Source organism: Temnothorax nylanderi, unplaced genomic scaffold (assembly GCF_030848795.1).
Source record: "Temnothorax nylanderi isolate EJ_2023f unplaced genomic scaffold, tnyl_v1.0 TNYL_tig0013_pilon, whole genome shotgun sequence".
NCBI classification, from domain to species: Eukaryota; Metazoa; Arthropoda; class Insecta; order Hymenoptera; family Formicidae; genus Temnothorax; species Temnothorax nylanderi.
In genome coordinates, this window is record NW_027249075.1 from 1,020,227 (window position 1) to 1,038,769 (window position 18,543).

At 32.8% G+C, this 18,543-nt stretch overlaps 2 protein-coding genes across 3 annotated transcripts; one reads left to right on the forward strand and one right to left on the reverse strand.

Annotated features, from left to right (window-relative positions):
- Positions 1-299: 299 nt before the first annotated feature.
- On the forward strand, positions 300-9,767 carry LOC139767972 (nuclear RNA export factor 1). The gene is made up of 10 exons (XM_071697741.1): positions 300-580; positions 2,710-3,074; positions 3,396-3,482; positions 3,650-3,893; positions 4,020-4,213; positions 4,302-4,414; positions 4,814-4,850; positions 4,932-5,161; positions 5,289-5,457; positions 5,579-9,767. The coding sequence occupies exons 1-10, from the start codon at positions 508-510 to the stop codon at positions 6,020-6,022; spliced, it is 1,956 nt and encodes a 651-aa protein (XP_071553842.1). The 5' UTR covers positions 300-507; the 3' UTR covers positions 6,023-9,767.
- Positions 9,757-18,474, reverse strand: LOC139767971 (integrin alpha-5-like). Of its 2 annotated transcripts, none has more exons than XM_071697739.1 (20): positions 17,926-18,474; positions 16,914-17,175; positions 16,243-16,375; positions 15,557-15,621; positions 15,236-15,386; positions 15,067-15,152; positions 14,642-14,836; positions 14,186-14,285; positions 13,916-14,117; positions 13,335-13,516; positions 13,136-13,248; positions 12,632-12,846; positions 12,334-12,547; positions 11,971-12,137; positions 11,714-11,897; positions 10,773-11,184; positions 10,595-10,697; positions 10,101-10,230; positions 9,962-10,018; positions 9,757-9,884 (listed from the first exon to the last, which is right to left on the reverse strand). In XM_071697739.1, exons 1-20 carry the CDS (start codon positions 18,111-18,113, stop codon positions 9,849-9,851), a joined length of 3,195 nt encoding a protein of 1,064 aa, XP_071553840.1. In that variant the 5' UTR covers positions 18,114-18,474; the 3' UTR covers positions 9,757-9,848. The 2 variants fall into 2 exon arrangements, with proteins under 2 accessions (XP_071553840.1, XP_071553841.1); XM_071697740.1 differs by having other exon boundaries at positions 17,902-18,030.
- Positions 18,475-18,543: the final 69 nt, after the last annotated feature.

Consider the following 18,543-nt stretch of genomic DNA (forward strand, 5'->3'; position numbering starts at 1 on the left):
ATCCACTGTCCACACAAGTCGACACAAGAACGTCGTTCTATCTTTCTTTTTCGGCAACAAGTAACAAAGACGAAACCACGGGACCAGGGACAAAACAACACTTGGCATTTGCCGAGAAAGAGAAAACGCGACGCGTGTGTCGATTCAGTCGATTGGTGGAAAGTGGAAAGTACCAACCGTTCGGCCAATCACCGGTTAACATCGTAGTTGGCGTTTCCGCCGCTGCGCATGCGCGCGAAGCAACGCTTCGCCTCCGACGAGAGCGCCGCTCGCTTCGCTGGTCTTCTCGTCAGCTCGTCATTCGTGGTCATTTCGCATCATTCGTGCCGAGGCGAAGGTTCGTGTATGACGTGTTTTCGTGTCGTTCGTTAGTGAAGGGCAAAGTTAAAGTTTGGAAAGTTGAGGTTAGATAGGGGAGTAGAGTTGAGCGAGTAGGAGCGAGTTGCCGCTGTGGCGTTTTCGTTCAGTTCAGATTTGTCGTGTGAGCTTCCTGACCCGCCGGGGAAGATGCCGAGGAACAAATCGAACAAATGGGGCGGTCGCAACAACCGAGGAGGAAACGAGGACAAGGGTTACTTCGGTGAGTACCTTCTCCCCCGCTTCATAGCCCCGCGTGTGTGCATGATCCGGGCGCGAATAACTGTCCGTCGCGAATATCCGCGCGATCTCCGCGTCGCGTCTTCGACAATCGTGCGCCGATAATCTCACCCCGCGTTCCGAGTTCCAATCTCTCTCTCCCAGCATCATTCGCGTTTACTCCATCTTTTTTACGCGCGATGCCGTTGGCGTTGAACGCCGAGAAAACAAGATGGACGCCGCGGTTTTGCGGAAACATTTTTAGCTGCGTAATTTTTCGCCCTCGCACGATCGCATGTGGATCTGCACACGCACGATTTTTTTACAACGCGGATCAACAAAGTCGGTGAAATGACGTAGAGAAAATTAACTGCTCGGGAAAGAAAATCGTGTTAGATTAATTTTCGAATGGGTATCTCGCGAACGAGAGAGAAAGCGTTCTTTCTATCGAAGTACGTCTCGTAACAACACGATATTAACCTTGCAGTGGGCGCGTGCAGTGTTTTAGACCCTCGCGCGTTTTACAACAGCTTGTAAAAATATGAGTATCCTGGACTTATTTTAATTATTTAGAATCAATTATTGTCGATAAAACGTAAAAATTATATACGTTCTAACCCGTTAACACGTTGACTGCCAAGCCATATTTGAGAAAAGAATTTCCGACGTCAATCTGAGTTACGCATGTTGAAACCTAATTGTATTCAAAACTTAAAATATAAAATATATAAAAATAATAAATATTTTTTTCTCATCTTTAAAACTCTGGTCAGCGCTGTGCGTAAATCTGCATTGGTAACAGACGAATTGCCAAATAGTTAATTTCGTATTTGGCAGTCAACATGTTAACGTACTTTAAAATATATGCAACGATGAATAATATTAAGGAATTTTGAATATTCTCACTTGAAAGGTCGTAAAAAAGGTATTTTTCAGGAGTTTTTTTATAGGGAAACTTCTTATTAAACTTCTTATTAAAAATATTACAGTGTTCCTACAAAATTTTGTTATAGTATTTTATTAAAAGAAAAAACTAATAAACATATAATGTTTATTCTAGTTCAGAACAGCTAGAATCATTTACACCGTTCATATGTATTTTTTTTTTTTTTTTTTTTTTGCGAGCTCCTAGTGAATAGGATATAACATTTTAAAAAAGGAGCATTTTTGTTAAAATAAAAATATATTCTTAAAATAAGGCTAGAAGAGCATGTGCAAAGTTAGCTTTCTTCGCTTTTCTCGTTTCCCTACAAAAAATTCCTGAAAAATATGACCTTTTTTTACGACCTTTCAAACCCTTTTCAAACCTTTTTGGCCCTCTACCTGGAGATAGAGTTTTAAAAGGGTTTTAAAAGGTCTTTTTTGGCCGCACACCTAAAAATGACGATATTTTCTGTTTTACCGAAGATAATGATTCCGAGTAATTATTTTCATAGCAATATTTATACTTTTTATTTTTGATTTCAATAAAAATGTTTATATATTAAAAATCCTTCATTCATATGTCGAAAAGTCCTTTTTTTAAATATAAAATGAGTAATAAAATGAGTAATTATAAGTGGTGAGAGAGAAAAGAGATCAAAAACGATCCCAGTTAGGTTAGAATGAAATTCTATAAAGCAGGTGGGCAGCGAGGGAACAAAGAACAAAAAATGTTAATTGATTTAATATTTACATTTACATTTTGAACTTTCACGCGCCCACTGGAAAGTTTACCGCGATATTTCGTGACGCGATTCAGTTCTAATATACGATCGGATAATTGCGAAAACTCTCGTATAACACGGCATTCATGCGACGCGAGATGCACTCTAACACAATTGAGAAATTTTCAGGATATTTGTGTTCTTTTGTACCACATTTTTGTTCCGTCTAATTTTTCAACACTTCTTGCTGCATCGTATAATAAGATTTTGCACACCATGACGTTTTACAGGAACCTAACGGCTGTGTTATCCCAGGGTTATCTGCACGATTATTGTGAATTATTCAGATCGTGCAATCTTTACGAGGAATCGCAAGAATCACTGAATATTAAACAAATATATATCGATCGCAATCAAAATAACTGTTTCGTGATAAGAAATAATTATTTCGTGTAATTTTACTGCTTTATCACTATTTCATTCTTAGGTCATGATGATCGCATAGGAAGGAATGTAGGAAGGGATGATGGGCCTCATATTGGTCCCATCAAACAACAGCATCGCGTATCGTTTAAGAGTACTTTTAGGCCTAAAGAGTTCTTTAAGCCTGGTCAAAGGGATATGCGTAGATTGGCATTGACGAGTTTGGACGAGGATATACCAATGACTGGTAGTTCGAACAATAATACAAGACAGGTGATAATCAACCAGAGAGATGGTAGGGTGGGTGGTGACAGGGCTTGGCGAAAAATTGCTCGTGGGAGGAACAGCCCGATGCCGAATTTCAAGGGAGGTCAAGCGGGTCCTAGAATGCGGCCTCTTCTAATGGAATCCAATTGGTATAAAATTACCGTAAGTATATTTCTGTAATTATATCAAGAGATACGGTAGTGTCTCGCGCCAAGTACGCGCGGAGCGAGACCGACCGTGAACTCTTTTACGCGACGCGACGAGTTGTGAGTACCCAAGTTTTGGAGATCTCGATAACTAGTGAACGGGTAAGGTTTTGACCAGTCTTAATGGATAGCTTGGACTAAATTTATATAATAAAAGTGTTTTTATTTTCCCTTTATAATCAATGACGTGTGTGTGTGTGTGTGTGTGTGTGTGTATATATATATATATATATATATATATATAGATTTAGAATAAATTTCTATTTGTATCTTACAGATACCATATGGTCAAAAGTATGAGAAAAACTATGTTATAAATACCCTCTTGAATTACATGGCTCCTGAAGTGTTTATTCCCATAATGGTAAATATTTCTTTTTTCGAGCATCTACAATTTTTTTATTTAATATGATATCAGTATAATTTAAATCTTATGCAGTAACGGATCTACACATATAAATAGTGCGATAAATAAAAATTAGAGTTTGAAACCATAAATCCTCACGCCTAAGGTAAAAAATTCATTTACAGTACAAGTTAATGGGAAAAGAAGCTAGTTTCTTTGTGGATGATCATAAAACTGTCAACGCATTGTTAAACTGCGATCGTAAGATTACGATGAGCGATGGGTACAAACTGCAAGTAAAGGCAAAAGCAGATTCTCCGATCTATGAGATTGATGACAAATTGAAAGAACGATTGAAGCAAGCAATGGTTAAGAGATATGTACAAGAAACAAATGCTTTGGACTTGTCGAAGTTTCATCTGGACCCTGGTAAGAAGAAAATTATAACCCCACAAATATATTAAAGACAACAATTAAAGATTAATTAAAGATGTTAATGCAATCTGAAAGTTGCAGTTTACGTATAGTTGCAGTTTACGTATGTTTGTCTTACAGACCTTTACTCTGATTACTTTTGTGCGTTATCCTATCCTATTATGTTCATGACTGTGATGGACATTGTGGGTGAACACATACCGAATTTAGAGGCATTGAATTTAGAGGGCAATAAGCTGCAGAATATCGAGAGACTCGGCGTGCTAAGTAAAAAGTTCTCGAAATTGAAGATTCTTTATGTTGGGGATAATAAAGTAAGTGTAACCGAATGAGAAAATATGTACAACATGATTATTGACATAATGTTCGATTTTAATGATCTGAGTTAATTGCATATTCTAGATTAGAGACATTAACCAATTAGATGCCATTAAAGATCTAAAATTGGACGAACTGAAGTTAATTGGAAATCCTGTCTGTAACAAGTATAAAACTCGACAAAATGACTATGTTAGGTAATATATTGTTCCAACATCTTCTTCTTCTTCTTTTTTACTGAGAAACGGTATATCAAGAGTAATTCGCTAATCTGTTCGTGCTATTTCGGCAGCAATTATATTTACTTTCTAAGTTAGACATCTTTAAGAGGGTACTTGCTCAAAAGTTTTTGAAAAATAGGCAATTTTTGGGATTTTTTTTCTCAGTTTAATTCCCCATTAAATCGAATTCAAATAACATTTGTCGTTATATATCATTAAATTACAAGTTTTTGTCAAACAAAACATTTTCACGCGATTAATTTTCAAATACTTTAGTTAAACAATTCGTATTTGTTTTTCTTGTATTACTTAATCACAAAGTTTATGTTTTTGTTATTTGTCATTGGTCCATGGACTTTTCTTTTTCAATTATAGCGATGTTCGGAGACGATTCCCAAAATTGTTGCGTTTGGTGAGTATTGTGCATATTGTTACATTTTCAAAATTTTGCATTCTGTCATGTAACACAAGTTTTTATGACGCTGCTCAACAGGATGGAATAGAATTACCACGACCCATTGTCTTTGATGTAGTCGACGAAGCTGCCAAAATACTTCCATCGCAAAGAATGTTCGTCGGTGATGCAAAAGTACAAGAGATTGCCAGTCAATTTTTGCAACAATATTTTACGATATTTGATAGTGAGAATCGTCAACCTCTACTTGATGCATACGACGAACATGCATGCTTTAGCATGACGATAACCACTTCCCATAATAACAAGTGAGTGTTTGTGCAATGTTGCACTATTTTATTTTCTCTTTAATTTATTGTGTTACGGATATATTCTTAACATTTTTAGTATTGAGTACGATTGAAAATTATTGAACTGAAATTCTTTTTGTCACAGATTAAATGGGTATCTCATGGAAAATCGTAACTTGTTCAGAATAAATGACACAAACAGAAGGCAAAAATTACTGAAACAAGGTAGATTGCCAGTAGTTTCTTTCGTATCAGAAATGCCACGAACAAGGCATTTGTTGAATACCTTTACGATGGACGTCTCTCTTGCTACGGTAAGTAACTATTTGTTACTACGAGTAATCAATACACTGTTGTGTATTATTATTCACATAAGAGATATAAAAACACTCGTATTTCATTTATTTTTATAAGTTATTTGTTATTTATCTGCAGCAAGCAATGATGTTCATCACGATAACGGGCTACGTCCAAGAACTTGATAACAAGGATGAGCCCATCCGCTACTTCAACCGGACATTCATCATTGTTCCGGAAGGTGAGGGATATTGTATTCGGAATGAGCAGTTGCATATTAGTCAACCGCCTGAGGCGCAATTGAAGCAGCTACAACAGCAATTGAATCAGCTAAACAATCAGCAACCCCAGCCAACAACGTCGGCGCTGGAAACCGTAGGAGTAGCGAAGCCTATGCCAACGGAACTTAGTAATGACATAAAACAACAGATGACAGTGACGTTAAGCCAGCAAACAAATATGAATCTGGAATGGAGCTTGAAGTGCTTACAAGAAACTCAATGGAACTACGATAATGCACTCTCTGCCTTTCAAGAGTTCTACAAACGTGGGCAGGTACCGTCAGAAGCGTTTACGAAGTGAACACATATTCAGTAAGAAAACTTGCCACTGTGATAATAACTTGTAAGAAAAGTCTGAGAGAGCAAGCTTCTTGTAAAACATTGATCTTCATTCCGTTTTATTCCGTTTATATTGTTCCATTTGTTTCATATATACTTATTTGTATTTTGTATCAAAACTTGAATAGCATCAGGATATTTGTTATTTGCCATTTTTGTATCTCTGGCAACAAAAGACAATTATTAATTTCTGTAAGGAAAGAAAAGTGCTAGAAAAAGGAATATATTAATACGCATTAATAGAATTCCTTTAGAAAGATGTATCTTAAAGCTCCGTCTTGTTTAAATTTAAACTTCCAAAATTGCACATAGTACACACCCGCATGAAAATTGTTAAAAATCACAATTTCAATTTTATTATAATCTCAATATCTAAGAAAAATCATATTAGAGGATTATTTTTTATATTGTGATTTTTAACAAATTTCATATATATACATATATATATACAGTATATTATTTGACAGCATTAGTGAAAAGTATTTTAAGATTATTTTGTAAAAGAACTATTCATAGACCATAATTTTTTCTTGAAAATCTTGTTTATGAGAAAGTTTACAATAAAGTTAGAAATATTATGTATAAATACATGCATTAGAGTTGTATTTATAAATTTTTGGGCAATATGTATGATGAAATCACTGATCATCATATATGATGAAATATTAAGTGATTAACTGAATATTCTCGAAATTTATTATTATTTTTTTAAAGCAATTATTTGACGCTACTGATGATCATTTGGTACTTTTCATTGGTGTTGTTATATTGATAAATATACAATGTATAAATTGAAACATAGATTATATGTGTACTTCATAAGAACAAGTCGGATTCTTGATACACTGATCAATATAGAAAAACAATATCGTAGTAATTTTACATATAATAAGTAATATTTTGTTACAAATGTTCGGTTCTCAGGTTATCAGGTTTTGATACATGGTATAAAAAAAATTTCTCTTTAAATTTAAAAATATTTAAAAATGCAAAAAAAATTAAATAGGTGAAAAAATTTAGTTATTATGTCTTCCTGCGGGGAGAACAGAAAGTATCATTAATTTTGCGTTAAAATACAAGCACGCACTCATAATCAAATTTTTAGTATAATATTAGCATAGTATAGTATTAACCAAATATTTTTTGGTGTGTAAAGAATTACATACTATTTGATAAAATAATACATCATAAAAACAAATTTTATGATGTATCTTATCACGCATATTCATAAGTGTTTACTATATAAATCACAATTCGATTCATAAAGAGTACGAACAAAAAAAAATTATGTTCGGCAATATGAAGATGTTAATATAATATAAATATAAATTTATATTTATATTAACGTCTTTACATTGCCGATTCGTCCATATTGTATGTACATTCAATGATGTTAGATATTATAAAAGAATTTAAATTTTTTAGATTAAACTTACAGACAAGAGAGAGAGACTATTTAAAAGATATTGATACTTTTTTATAAAAAAAAAAACTAAAAAAAGAAACGTAATTTTGTAGAAGAAATTTTTATATTATACGGAGAAGTTGGATTCTATACGTAATATATATATTTTATGAAAAATTAAAAAGTATCTCTATCTTTTTATCTACGTAAAAAAGATTTCAGTTTGTACCTGTTACAAAAAGCATATTAGAATATCCTCCTAACTGTATCTAACATCATTGTACAGTTAACTTAAGCAATTTTACGTCTAAAAAATTAAGTAAAAGAAGAATAGAGTTTTTTGTATATCGAAAATTTTTCAAATGTAGAATTACGTCTTTGCTCTATTAAATGGAATATTCGCTGAAAAATAGGTAATTTGTAGGTTTTTTCTCAGAAACAAAAAAACTTCGAAATTTATTTTGCATATGTATTTATTACTATTTTATTCTGATTTCTACCGCGTTTCATTTAAAAATAACTAGTATTTATTAAAATGTAAGGTCCAATGTACGGCTGTTCCGAAATGTTTATTCTCGATAGTTGTATGATTTAATTCGTTTTAACAGCCCTTTTACATTTTAGTAAATATTAGTTATTTTTATATGTTATATGAAACGCGGTAGAAATGATAACAAGTACATATGCAAAACAACAAGTTTTTTCTGGGTTTTTTCGTTTATGAGAAAAAAATTCCAAAAACTGCCTATTTTATTTTTCAGCGAGTATCCCCTTAACTAGATTTTATTACGCGCACAGATAAAGATCAGATTTCTACATAAACGTTTAGATTTATAGAAGAGTCGAGTACAATAATTTAATTAACGGGGGGGGGGAGGAAATATTTTAATACATATATATCAAATGATATTTAAAAAGATAGCTAGTGCAATTTTGTAGAAAGTATAAGTAGTTTCTCAAAATTGTTATTTAACATATACATACGTCGATACAATTGCATTGAATAGTTTTTTTTTAATTGTAAATAGCGTCATAGGATATAGGTTTATGCGTCCGTAAATCGCTAGGCATGTTAGGTGCTCGCTAAACGGAGTTTGCGTACATTATGTGAGTATAAATTATTCGATTGGAGAATATTCGTGACGGATTCGATTTTTTTTTTCGCGATATATGTTATCGCGATACGCGTTGCGTATATACGAAACGCAACTTTTAGTTTTTATCTTATTGAGGATATGTTTGCATTCTTATTGAGGATGTGGTTTGTACATACACACACACACATACATCCATGGGACAACGAACAGCCAAACATACAACTGTACCAGGATGATGTTCTGAAAAGTTTCAACTCCAGAACAATATCCTGGTATTCCTAACTGGGATCCCTAAGTCGTTCGAGGTCCAAGGACACGTTACGTGTCAGAAAACAAAAGTATGCCAAATATTATCTCTGATATTTATGGCAAGGTGGGAAGATGGCAGAGTAAGGATACGGCATAAAGGACATGGACTTCGTTCCTAGAACGAGATGAATAAGTCCGTATGAGATTCAGCAGTTTATTAAGTACATTGCAGCGTACACCCCATGATATATAAGCGCGTAGCTTATATCGTCAGAGTGGGAATTACGTATCTGCATTTCTCTTGAATCAAGAGACACTCTGTGTGCTTAAGAGGCAGAATTGATCTTTGGTGTGCAGATGTGTTGTTAAACATGTATTTAACCGGTATCACGCCCCTATTAATGACAACTCGCGTAGTAGCGTGGGAGATTATAATATTGTAAGCGCCATAAATAGAGTAGGCAAAGAGAAATAATTTATACTCACACACTCGTATGCGACAGTTTTAATTTAGAAAAAAAGTATGTAGCATATTTTGACTGGATGATGACACATGCGAAGTATCGAAAAGACTATCGTATACATTTATAAACACATAATATATAAATCACTGATCGGAAAACAGAATGTTCTTTTTTTACGTTGATATACACGAAGTAGTTGATTTAATAGGTACTTTTGATTTGTAAAACGCGCGCAAATGGAAAAGGTCTAACATAAATATTACATAAATAAACATTCTTGCTTCGCATGAGGAAGAAAGAATGTGAGTAAATATCATCAAATTATTAGTATATGTAATTAATGGGTGATAATGATGTAAATCTTACACAGAATGATGTGTTATACATAATGTAAATACTTTTATTATATAAGTGTCGTCGATGTATTAAGAATTGCTTGCACGAGCAATACTTGACTGTATAATGTGAATTAAAAAAATAATATTTTATAAATCGTTTTTTATTTATATAAACTTACGTTATAAGAGAACATGCCAATTTATGTGAAAATACACACATATGAGAATATCTCCTTTATTCGGATGTGCCTTTCTCTGCATCCTCCGTTACCTGTAAGCGAATGATTTTACGTTAACTCTCCCAGCGTAATTGATCTATCAGTTTTATGTGTATTTATAATTTTATACCTCATCAGAATTTAAAGCGAATAGCTTTTCTTTCGTCGTCCTCTTGAAAAAACCTACCTATAATGATTAACAATCAAGAATTGATCAAAACATATTGGAAAAATAATAGTGATATAATAGCGATATGTGCAGAACTTACCGTATATAATATAATAATAACGATGCATAGTAATATTAGACCTAACGAGACTGACGCAATCACAACCCACAATTGTAGTTTCTGCGTCTTCGCTGCGCTATGAAATTCTGTCGTGACATTCGTATCGTCCCTGTAACGTAAATTTTCTTTAAATGGGTGTTCGCTCAAAAGTACCTGAAAAATTGGCAATTTTTGAAATTTTTTCTCATAAATGAAGAAATCGAGAATCTTGTACTTCTACTTATGTATTTATTATTATTTCTACCGCATTTCATACAAAAATAACTCATATTTATTAAAATATAATGTGCAAAAATGTACGAAAATGTTTGTCCTCAATGTTTGCTTTGATATTTCAAAAAACTAAGGAACCGATTAACTTCAAATTTTTTATTGCCTATTTTTCAGGTACTTAACGAGCACTCTCTTAAATCGTAGCATCTTTCAGGATATCGTGACAATTAACAATCTACATTAAGTCCGAGAATATTCACCTTTCGTCTATTCCAAAAATCCTGTTTGCCGGTTTTATGATTTCGACGTGAGCGTCCGTGCTGAATTTCACGATCTTCATTTCGTTCGACAATTTGAAATTATCTTAAAATAATAAGGCAAGAAAATAAAAATTGCCGAGAAAGGCAATCATAGCTTATTTGTTTTTTAGTTCGATACCTTTAAACCTCGTGGCGTTGAGAATTAATCTCATCACCAATTTGCCGACGTCCTGTTGCGTCCTTAACGCGTTCAGATCGCAGTAGACCGTCGAACAATTCACGCCGTACGTCGAACAGTTCACGTATACGATATTGCGTTCTCGGACTGTCAGATTATCATTCGAATCTTCGAATCTTGTCATTCTCATATTGTACAACGTTTGTAAAATACGAGCAGTAAAAGCTACGTGACTGTCCGCGTTCCTCTTGAATACATTATGCGTCGCGTTCTGCAACGTTTCGTTGTTATAATTTGGATTATACAAATCAGATGCGTCCGACACTGTCTCTCCCGAAAGTTCACCCTGCTGTACATCCACTAGATCCACCCCATTCGATAAGCAGTCGTAATATCTTCCAGATATATAAATCTAAAAAAATCGTTAAATATATCTTTAGATACACACGCATATAGGAAATTATTAGAATTAATTTGTGACATTATGTATGATATTACTTTACAAGGTCTTTTTACAAAATTCATTTTAATAAGTAGTTCTAGCTGAATAACACGAAAACAAAACATTTTTGAGAAAAATGTTTTAGATGAAATATATAATTTCGAGAGAATATAAAACGATATAAAATGGAGAATTTTAGTTTGAACCGGCATAAAATCATATTAACGTCACACTTTTATTTTTTTAGACAAAAAAGCTATCAATTTTTTATATAAGTCATTTTTCTTGATATTCTATATAAAAGTGTACAAGTAATGTCATAAAATCTCGGCACAAATTTTTAATTAATGGTCTCAAACTTTTGGTCAGCAGTGTATGCACAATTGCGTCTAAAAAAATTTCTTTTTGATTTTTCGTTTTCAAATTATTCAGCTAAAATGATTAAATGTATCATTTTATATTATTTTTATAGATATTACGATGTTAGCTCGATACTTACCCGCGGCTCATACAAAAGCACCAAAGAATCTGAATCGTTTATGGATATTGGTAGATTGATGACAAGCCGCGCCTCTTCTATAGGCGTCGCACCGAATTTCAATATCTGATAAACATGTTGAAAAATTATGTCCGATTGATCACTATCTAAATTGAATAGATAGTAACTTTTCTCGTTCGCTTTTCTGCAACACGACACAACTGTTATTGTCGAAAAGTTATTGTTTTAGCTTTCTCTCTTTCGAAGTATATACTGACCCGTCTAGCGACAAAGACGCTTCGCTTTGCAAAGTCAGCAGTGATTTAATCATATACATGCCATGATTTACGCTGTGAGTTTGTATCTCCGCAGAGAACTCTAGAACTTGCCCATGCAACGAACCGTCGGTCAGATGTTTCATATCCAAATCGAGTCTCATAACTTTCTGCAGGAAATTTTTTTAATTCCTCGAGAAAAAAATTATTTGATTTTTTTTTTCTTAATTTTCTTCGAAATTCGAATATTAATTATTATTAATCAAATAATTTTTTATTAGATCATATAGACCCCTTGGTGTTATGATTTTAATCAAATTTATGGTACTTAAGTTAGTTACACTAAAATAAGCAAACTATTTTTACCTCCTCATACATTCCAAGCGGGTTGCCGACGTTGCAAATAACAGTCAGGGTATCATCGTCCGTGTCTTCTTCGCAGAATGGTAAGATACTGCGCAGTACTATTTCTTTTGGGAGAGTAAACACGATGGTCGTGAGATATGCCGGCTCAGCGAGATTCTTTAAACTTGTTTCCAAAGTGATGTCGTTGGAACCGATCACCCACGTATTATTCTCCCTATATTTTAACAAAGTAAATATAACAAATAATGTTTTTGTTTGCAAGAATTCAGTATTACATTTGATATTGAACGTTACTTGCCTGATTCCCCAAAATTTCATTATTGCGTGTATGCTGGAATTGCAGACTCTATCATCCCCGCATCCAATATCAAAGGGAAGCAAAATTTGCGCACTCCTCGATCTAGCATTTCTGCTTTCAATAGGGCAAGTCTTGCAAAATTCAGACGAATCGTTACATGTAAAATCGTGAGATGCATAAATGGTAATCGGTTCAATGAAATTTTGAATATTATCCTGCAAAATGTATGACATCGTTATTAAACTCTGTGGACATCTCGATAACAAATTTTCTATATAAAAATAATATATACATATACATATATATAATTATATATAAAATATGTCCATATATATTTTTCTTCTCAATTGTACAATCTCTGTCTTTATTAATTTGGCTTCTTACAATTTGACCTGCATATATGTACTAACAGAGATATTATATATAATTATATATATTATAGTGGTTTTATATGCAAATTTTTTTCTTATTGGAATTAGATTTTATCAACGCGTGAATGTTTACCGAAAGAGTAATAGTAGCATTCACACAGGTATGGGCATCCACCGAGTACACATCCAATGAAGTCTCTTTACTACGTTTATATTTTTTGTCTACGATAAGAGAGACTTTGAAAGCTATAAATAAAAAATTGCGATTTATACAATATATAACAAATTGTTACGTAATAAATTATTATATTTTCTAACGCTTCATAACTCACTGTATGTGTTTGGTATGTCGTAGCTATGATATTCAGCACACGCTTCGATCAAAAAGCTACTACTGTTCCTGTGTAAAGTGCTTGGAATGGTGTATATGGTCAAATTTGTTCTTATAACGGGTTTACTTCGAAGTACTACGACATGTCCTGATTTATATGCGCCTACTGCGATGTCCGCATACCTATAAATGACACAGACGTAGATACTAACTTTGTGGAAATAATTTAACATAAAATAATTGCATTGTAATTTATAAAAATAGGAATATTATTTATATACACTTTCGGCCAAAAGTTTAAAACCACATACAAAGTTTAAACATATTTCAGTGAAATTCTACTTAAAAGTAAATAATTTATGCCTTATTCAATATTTTTTCTTAATTTGAAAGTAAATAGTCATATATTGTATTTAGCACAGTTATGATTAATATAGCATTGTTTAACTTCAAGAAAATGGACTGTAGTCCATTTTCGGGTTCAACAAAAATTTACTAACAAAATATAAATAATAAATTTCGATTAACTAAACACAATTTACGAATAAAAAACAACACAAAATCGTACAATAATTTACTAACCCGTTGTTATCTATATCGATGGGTTCAGATATTGAAAATCCAAACGTTTGTATATTTGCTCCTTTTGCCGGAAGATTGGGACTAGAGAATTGCATCGTGATCCTTTGTGTCATCGTAGGTCTTATTTTATCCTTTAAACTCGCGTCGCCGTTGTAAACGTAAATTGCTCCGGAGTCTTCCCAAGGAGCGCCCACTATAATATCTAGAATTTAACAAAAATAGCGTATTTATTTTTACAATGAGCTATCCGATATAGCCTCAGTTAATTACCGCCAAAACCGTCCCCGTCTACATCTCCGATCGCCACCGCATAACCGAACTGTGCATCCTCTCTGGTGCCTTTTAGAATCGCGGCTGTCTCGAACTCTTTCTATATCAAATTAAACAATTTAACAAATCGTATCGTTTATTTCAAAAATTTCTGAGGCGATAGCCAAATCTGTCAAGAGCAGATTTCGAAGCCGCTACAAATTTTAATAACAAATTTGCTAACATAATATAGTGGCAGATTGACTGCAGAAACTAAGCAGAATCTACCGTTTAGTAATCATTTAAATGATATATTTCATTTACATATAGTAACGAAATGATGATAACAATACTGCACGGTTTTTCTGCCGACAATCTATACTGGCTAGGCCAAGATTAATCGATTTAGTTGAAAATTGATAAAGTACTAGAACTCGTTGGAGAGAGTTCTAGTTTGTACAATAATATAAAATTTACCCTCGAGCTACCCAGATATATGTGGATTCTGCCGTTATCGTTCCCCCAATGCGGAGCTCCGACCACAAGATCGTGCAGACCGTCGTTGTTTAAATCACCGCTAGCCAAGCTCGCCCCGAAGAATTCGCCGATGTCAGTACCACGAAGATTGGTGATCAAGGGTACAAAATCTCCGTTCAAATCGACTACAGCGACCTGTAATATTTAATGTCACAGTTACACGCCGTGATCTCCTCTTCTCGGAAGAAACGGAACGTTTTGCCTGAATAATGTTCATCTCTGTCAATGTATAGATTAACAACTCTTACTTTTTATTTTTTCTCGGTTCTAAGAATTAGAAGAAGATAAATAGTAAGTTAAACGGAGATTAAAATTAATGTGCATTAATAGAAATGGACGTGAGTGGCATGAATAAAATGCTTTACCTGCCCTACATAATTCCACCCCGGATCCCCACAGGCGTAAAAGGATTGATTCTGGTTGAAATAATATCCTGATGTTACCGCATAGCCTGTAGTTATAATAGTTTAATTAAAATCCGCTTTTGCATATGATCGTGTGACGGAAGTTTTATTTGTTACATATAATTCATACCAAATTGCGACAGATTGTCGTGTATCGGTATCTCTGTGGTTTTCCTATTGATCTCATAAAATGAGTGCTTCCAGAAATGTGCTATGTTGACGCTACCTATGATATTGTCACTTGGTCTTCCTACGATACGGCTTATTGCTCTGTACATTTTCTGTAATTTCAAATTACTCACAATCAGTCATAAAGCCCATAGTCAAACGGCAAAACATTTGACAAAATTAATATTAATATTGTATTATAGAAAGAGTAAGAATTGAACACGGAAATATTTATAAATTAATGTAAATTATTAATTTAAATTATAATATTTCATTAACATACCTGCGGTGCTGCAAAGGCAACAGAGAAACCGTGCATTGGATTAAACCACGTATCTTTGCTGAAATCTATTGTATGTAATATTAATATCTGTGTGTGTATATTATGTGTATGCGCGCGCGCGAATTATGCAGTATTTAATGTTAATCCTTCTAAACAGAAAATATATTCTTTAATCCATTTTTAACAAAAATATATTATTGATATACATTGCCGGCCAAAAGTTTGAGATTATTGATTAAAAACTACATACAAATCTACAATAAGAAATGAAATCAAACTCATGCATTATTATAATTTAACTTATTTTTATTATTTTATTCATTGTTTTATAATAAAATAAAAAATAATATAAAATGTTTGAAAATTTTGCAAAAAATATTTTTACAAGATGAAAAGAATATTAGACACTATAGAGAGTATTAGATATTTTTTTTCCTCAAGTAGCCACACTTACATTTAATCATTCTTTTTACTAATCTACGTAATCAACAAGTTTATTTATTTTTTTCTGACAAAAGACACTTTTCCCATCTTGTAAAATAATCCATAGTTTTGAAGAAAAAGGCTTTATGATCGTAGTCAAAGATTGTTAAAAGAAATAATAGTATTAAGCATATAGATACAGATATTATATATTGATCGATTAGAAATTCATTGCCTCAAGATAGTGAATAAAAAATAATTACCAAAATAGTTAATTTCAGATATTTCCGACTCCAATGTTGTCCAAGACGTTCGACCGCTATAGCAAATGCCTTGCAAGGTGTCTGTGTATTTCCGACTATTGATAATGCTCAGAATCGTTCGCGGGGCACATATCTGAAATAAAGTAATGATGATAAATTAAAAGTTGCTCAAGATATATTAATTTCAGAGTAAAAACCTTATTTTTTTTCTTAAAAAAAAAAACAAAATATCATTTTCTTTCGAAAAGTTTTCAATCCGATAAAATTTTTTTTATATGAAAACATATATCCTAAATATATATAATTCTATAATATGTCCATATATGTTTTTTCTCTTGTATAATCTCTGTTTGTACGTAATACATAAAGAAAGTAATAAGAATAATTGAAAAATGATTAGAAAAATATCTATCTTGTTTAATATTTCTACAATCAATCTGTCAGCTACTGTCAGCACATTCTATTATATTTCTGCCGATAAAATTCGTAGCAGATGCTTCGCAAAATCTATACTTTCAATAGATTTAGCTATCCGGGCTTCTGATATTTTACTTACTACCAATAAGTAGTTAAATTACAATAAGATGTTAAATTCTTTCTTAAGGAAGCAATGTTATAAAGTGTTTAAATCACAACAACCCTGATTAATTCCTCATATCTTTCTTGTGTACCGTAAGGAAACCGCTGTTCTTTTCTACCGACATTGCACCACCGAACCAGGAATGTTCCTTCTTTACATATGCGCGCATATTGAGTTGGCGTATGTATAATTCTTCGTCTTTCGCGGAAATGGTCGGTCTGACCTCCATACATGGACCTGGTAAACTGCACAGGTAAACTACACCAGGTTCGTCTAAAAATTTAAAACCTGATGTATCACGCCATGATATACCATGGCGTGTATAATTTCCACGAGGTGCTCCTATGAGTAACCTATTGAAAAAGAATACACATTTCCAATTGGTTTTACAAACGACAAATAATAACATAGATAGATATAGCGACAGTAGTAAAATAACAATAGAAGATTCGAAAAATGTCACAACAAAATAATGTGAAAAAAAAAAGCTAAAGAATACAGTAAATGTAAAAATACTGAAAGAAGAAAAAAAGGAAAGAAGAAAATAAAAGATATTGACGATTAGCTCAGCAAATTAAAAATCAAATATAAAGACAGCAGTCCAGATAGAACATAAAATTCATAATAACGTCTTGTTGAATATAAAGTCATCATGATGTCATTATAAGTTTTATGTTCTACCCTTATGAGCTAAGCTAAATTTTAATGCTTAAACTTATTATATTAATTTAAATCCATTTACGGAGAACAATATCCAATGTTAATAAACATTGGTAGTTTTTAATGATTTATCGACATTTTATTTTGTTTATTTTGACACTGATGATGATCTAATTGTAAGTCGAGTCGTTTTAGATTAATGTCGTAATAAGTTCAAGCATTAAAATCTAGCTTAGAAAGCCTCTATTGGCTTTAGTTGAAAAGAAAGAAACCGAATAATAAATATACATAGCACTACAGAATTAATAAAATCAAATTAACAAACATGATGACATTTTTTCTGAAATAATTTTTAAAATACTTTTAAGTCACTTATTATTATTTCATTTCACAAGATATAGTTCCACAAGATTTTTTACCAAAACATGTAGAATGCACATTACCACGAGATATTCTTCTGCAAGTCACGATGTAGCAACACCGAATAGCCGAAATAATTACGTTCGAATTTCGTGTACAGATATTGGTCCGCATTAGTCGCACTGTTCGGATACAATATTGGATAATTTGTATCGATATTGTACGCAGACACGATTAGAAGATTGAAAAATAATATAAATTTCGTCGTCATTGCGCAGCGAAACACTTCACTCACGAGTTTTCACCACGGATAAATAATAATTTCATATATTTGATGCTGTCACCAACGAATTACAGCGAACTGCCGTTTATTAACCGACTTGATCACTCTCCTCTTTTCTGAATCCTTAATAACTGCACGACAAAAATGTATAAAACTGATGCAAAAACAATGTAGATTAATTTTTTGAACAAAATTTTAATATGCATCCAGCAAAGCACAGGAATTAATAGAAAACAGCATAAGTCACTGGCCAGCTTCGATGAAATAGCATAACTGTAATATCAGAAGAACAGGAAGGATGACGATAACATAATCGTCATAATTAATCACGTTATAGTAGTCACCATTCTAATATTAACAAATAAAATTTCCATTACTCATAAATAACTAATTAATTAGTAGGAGATAGTATAAGTAA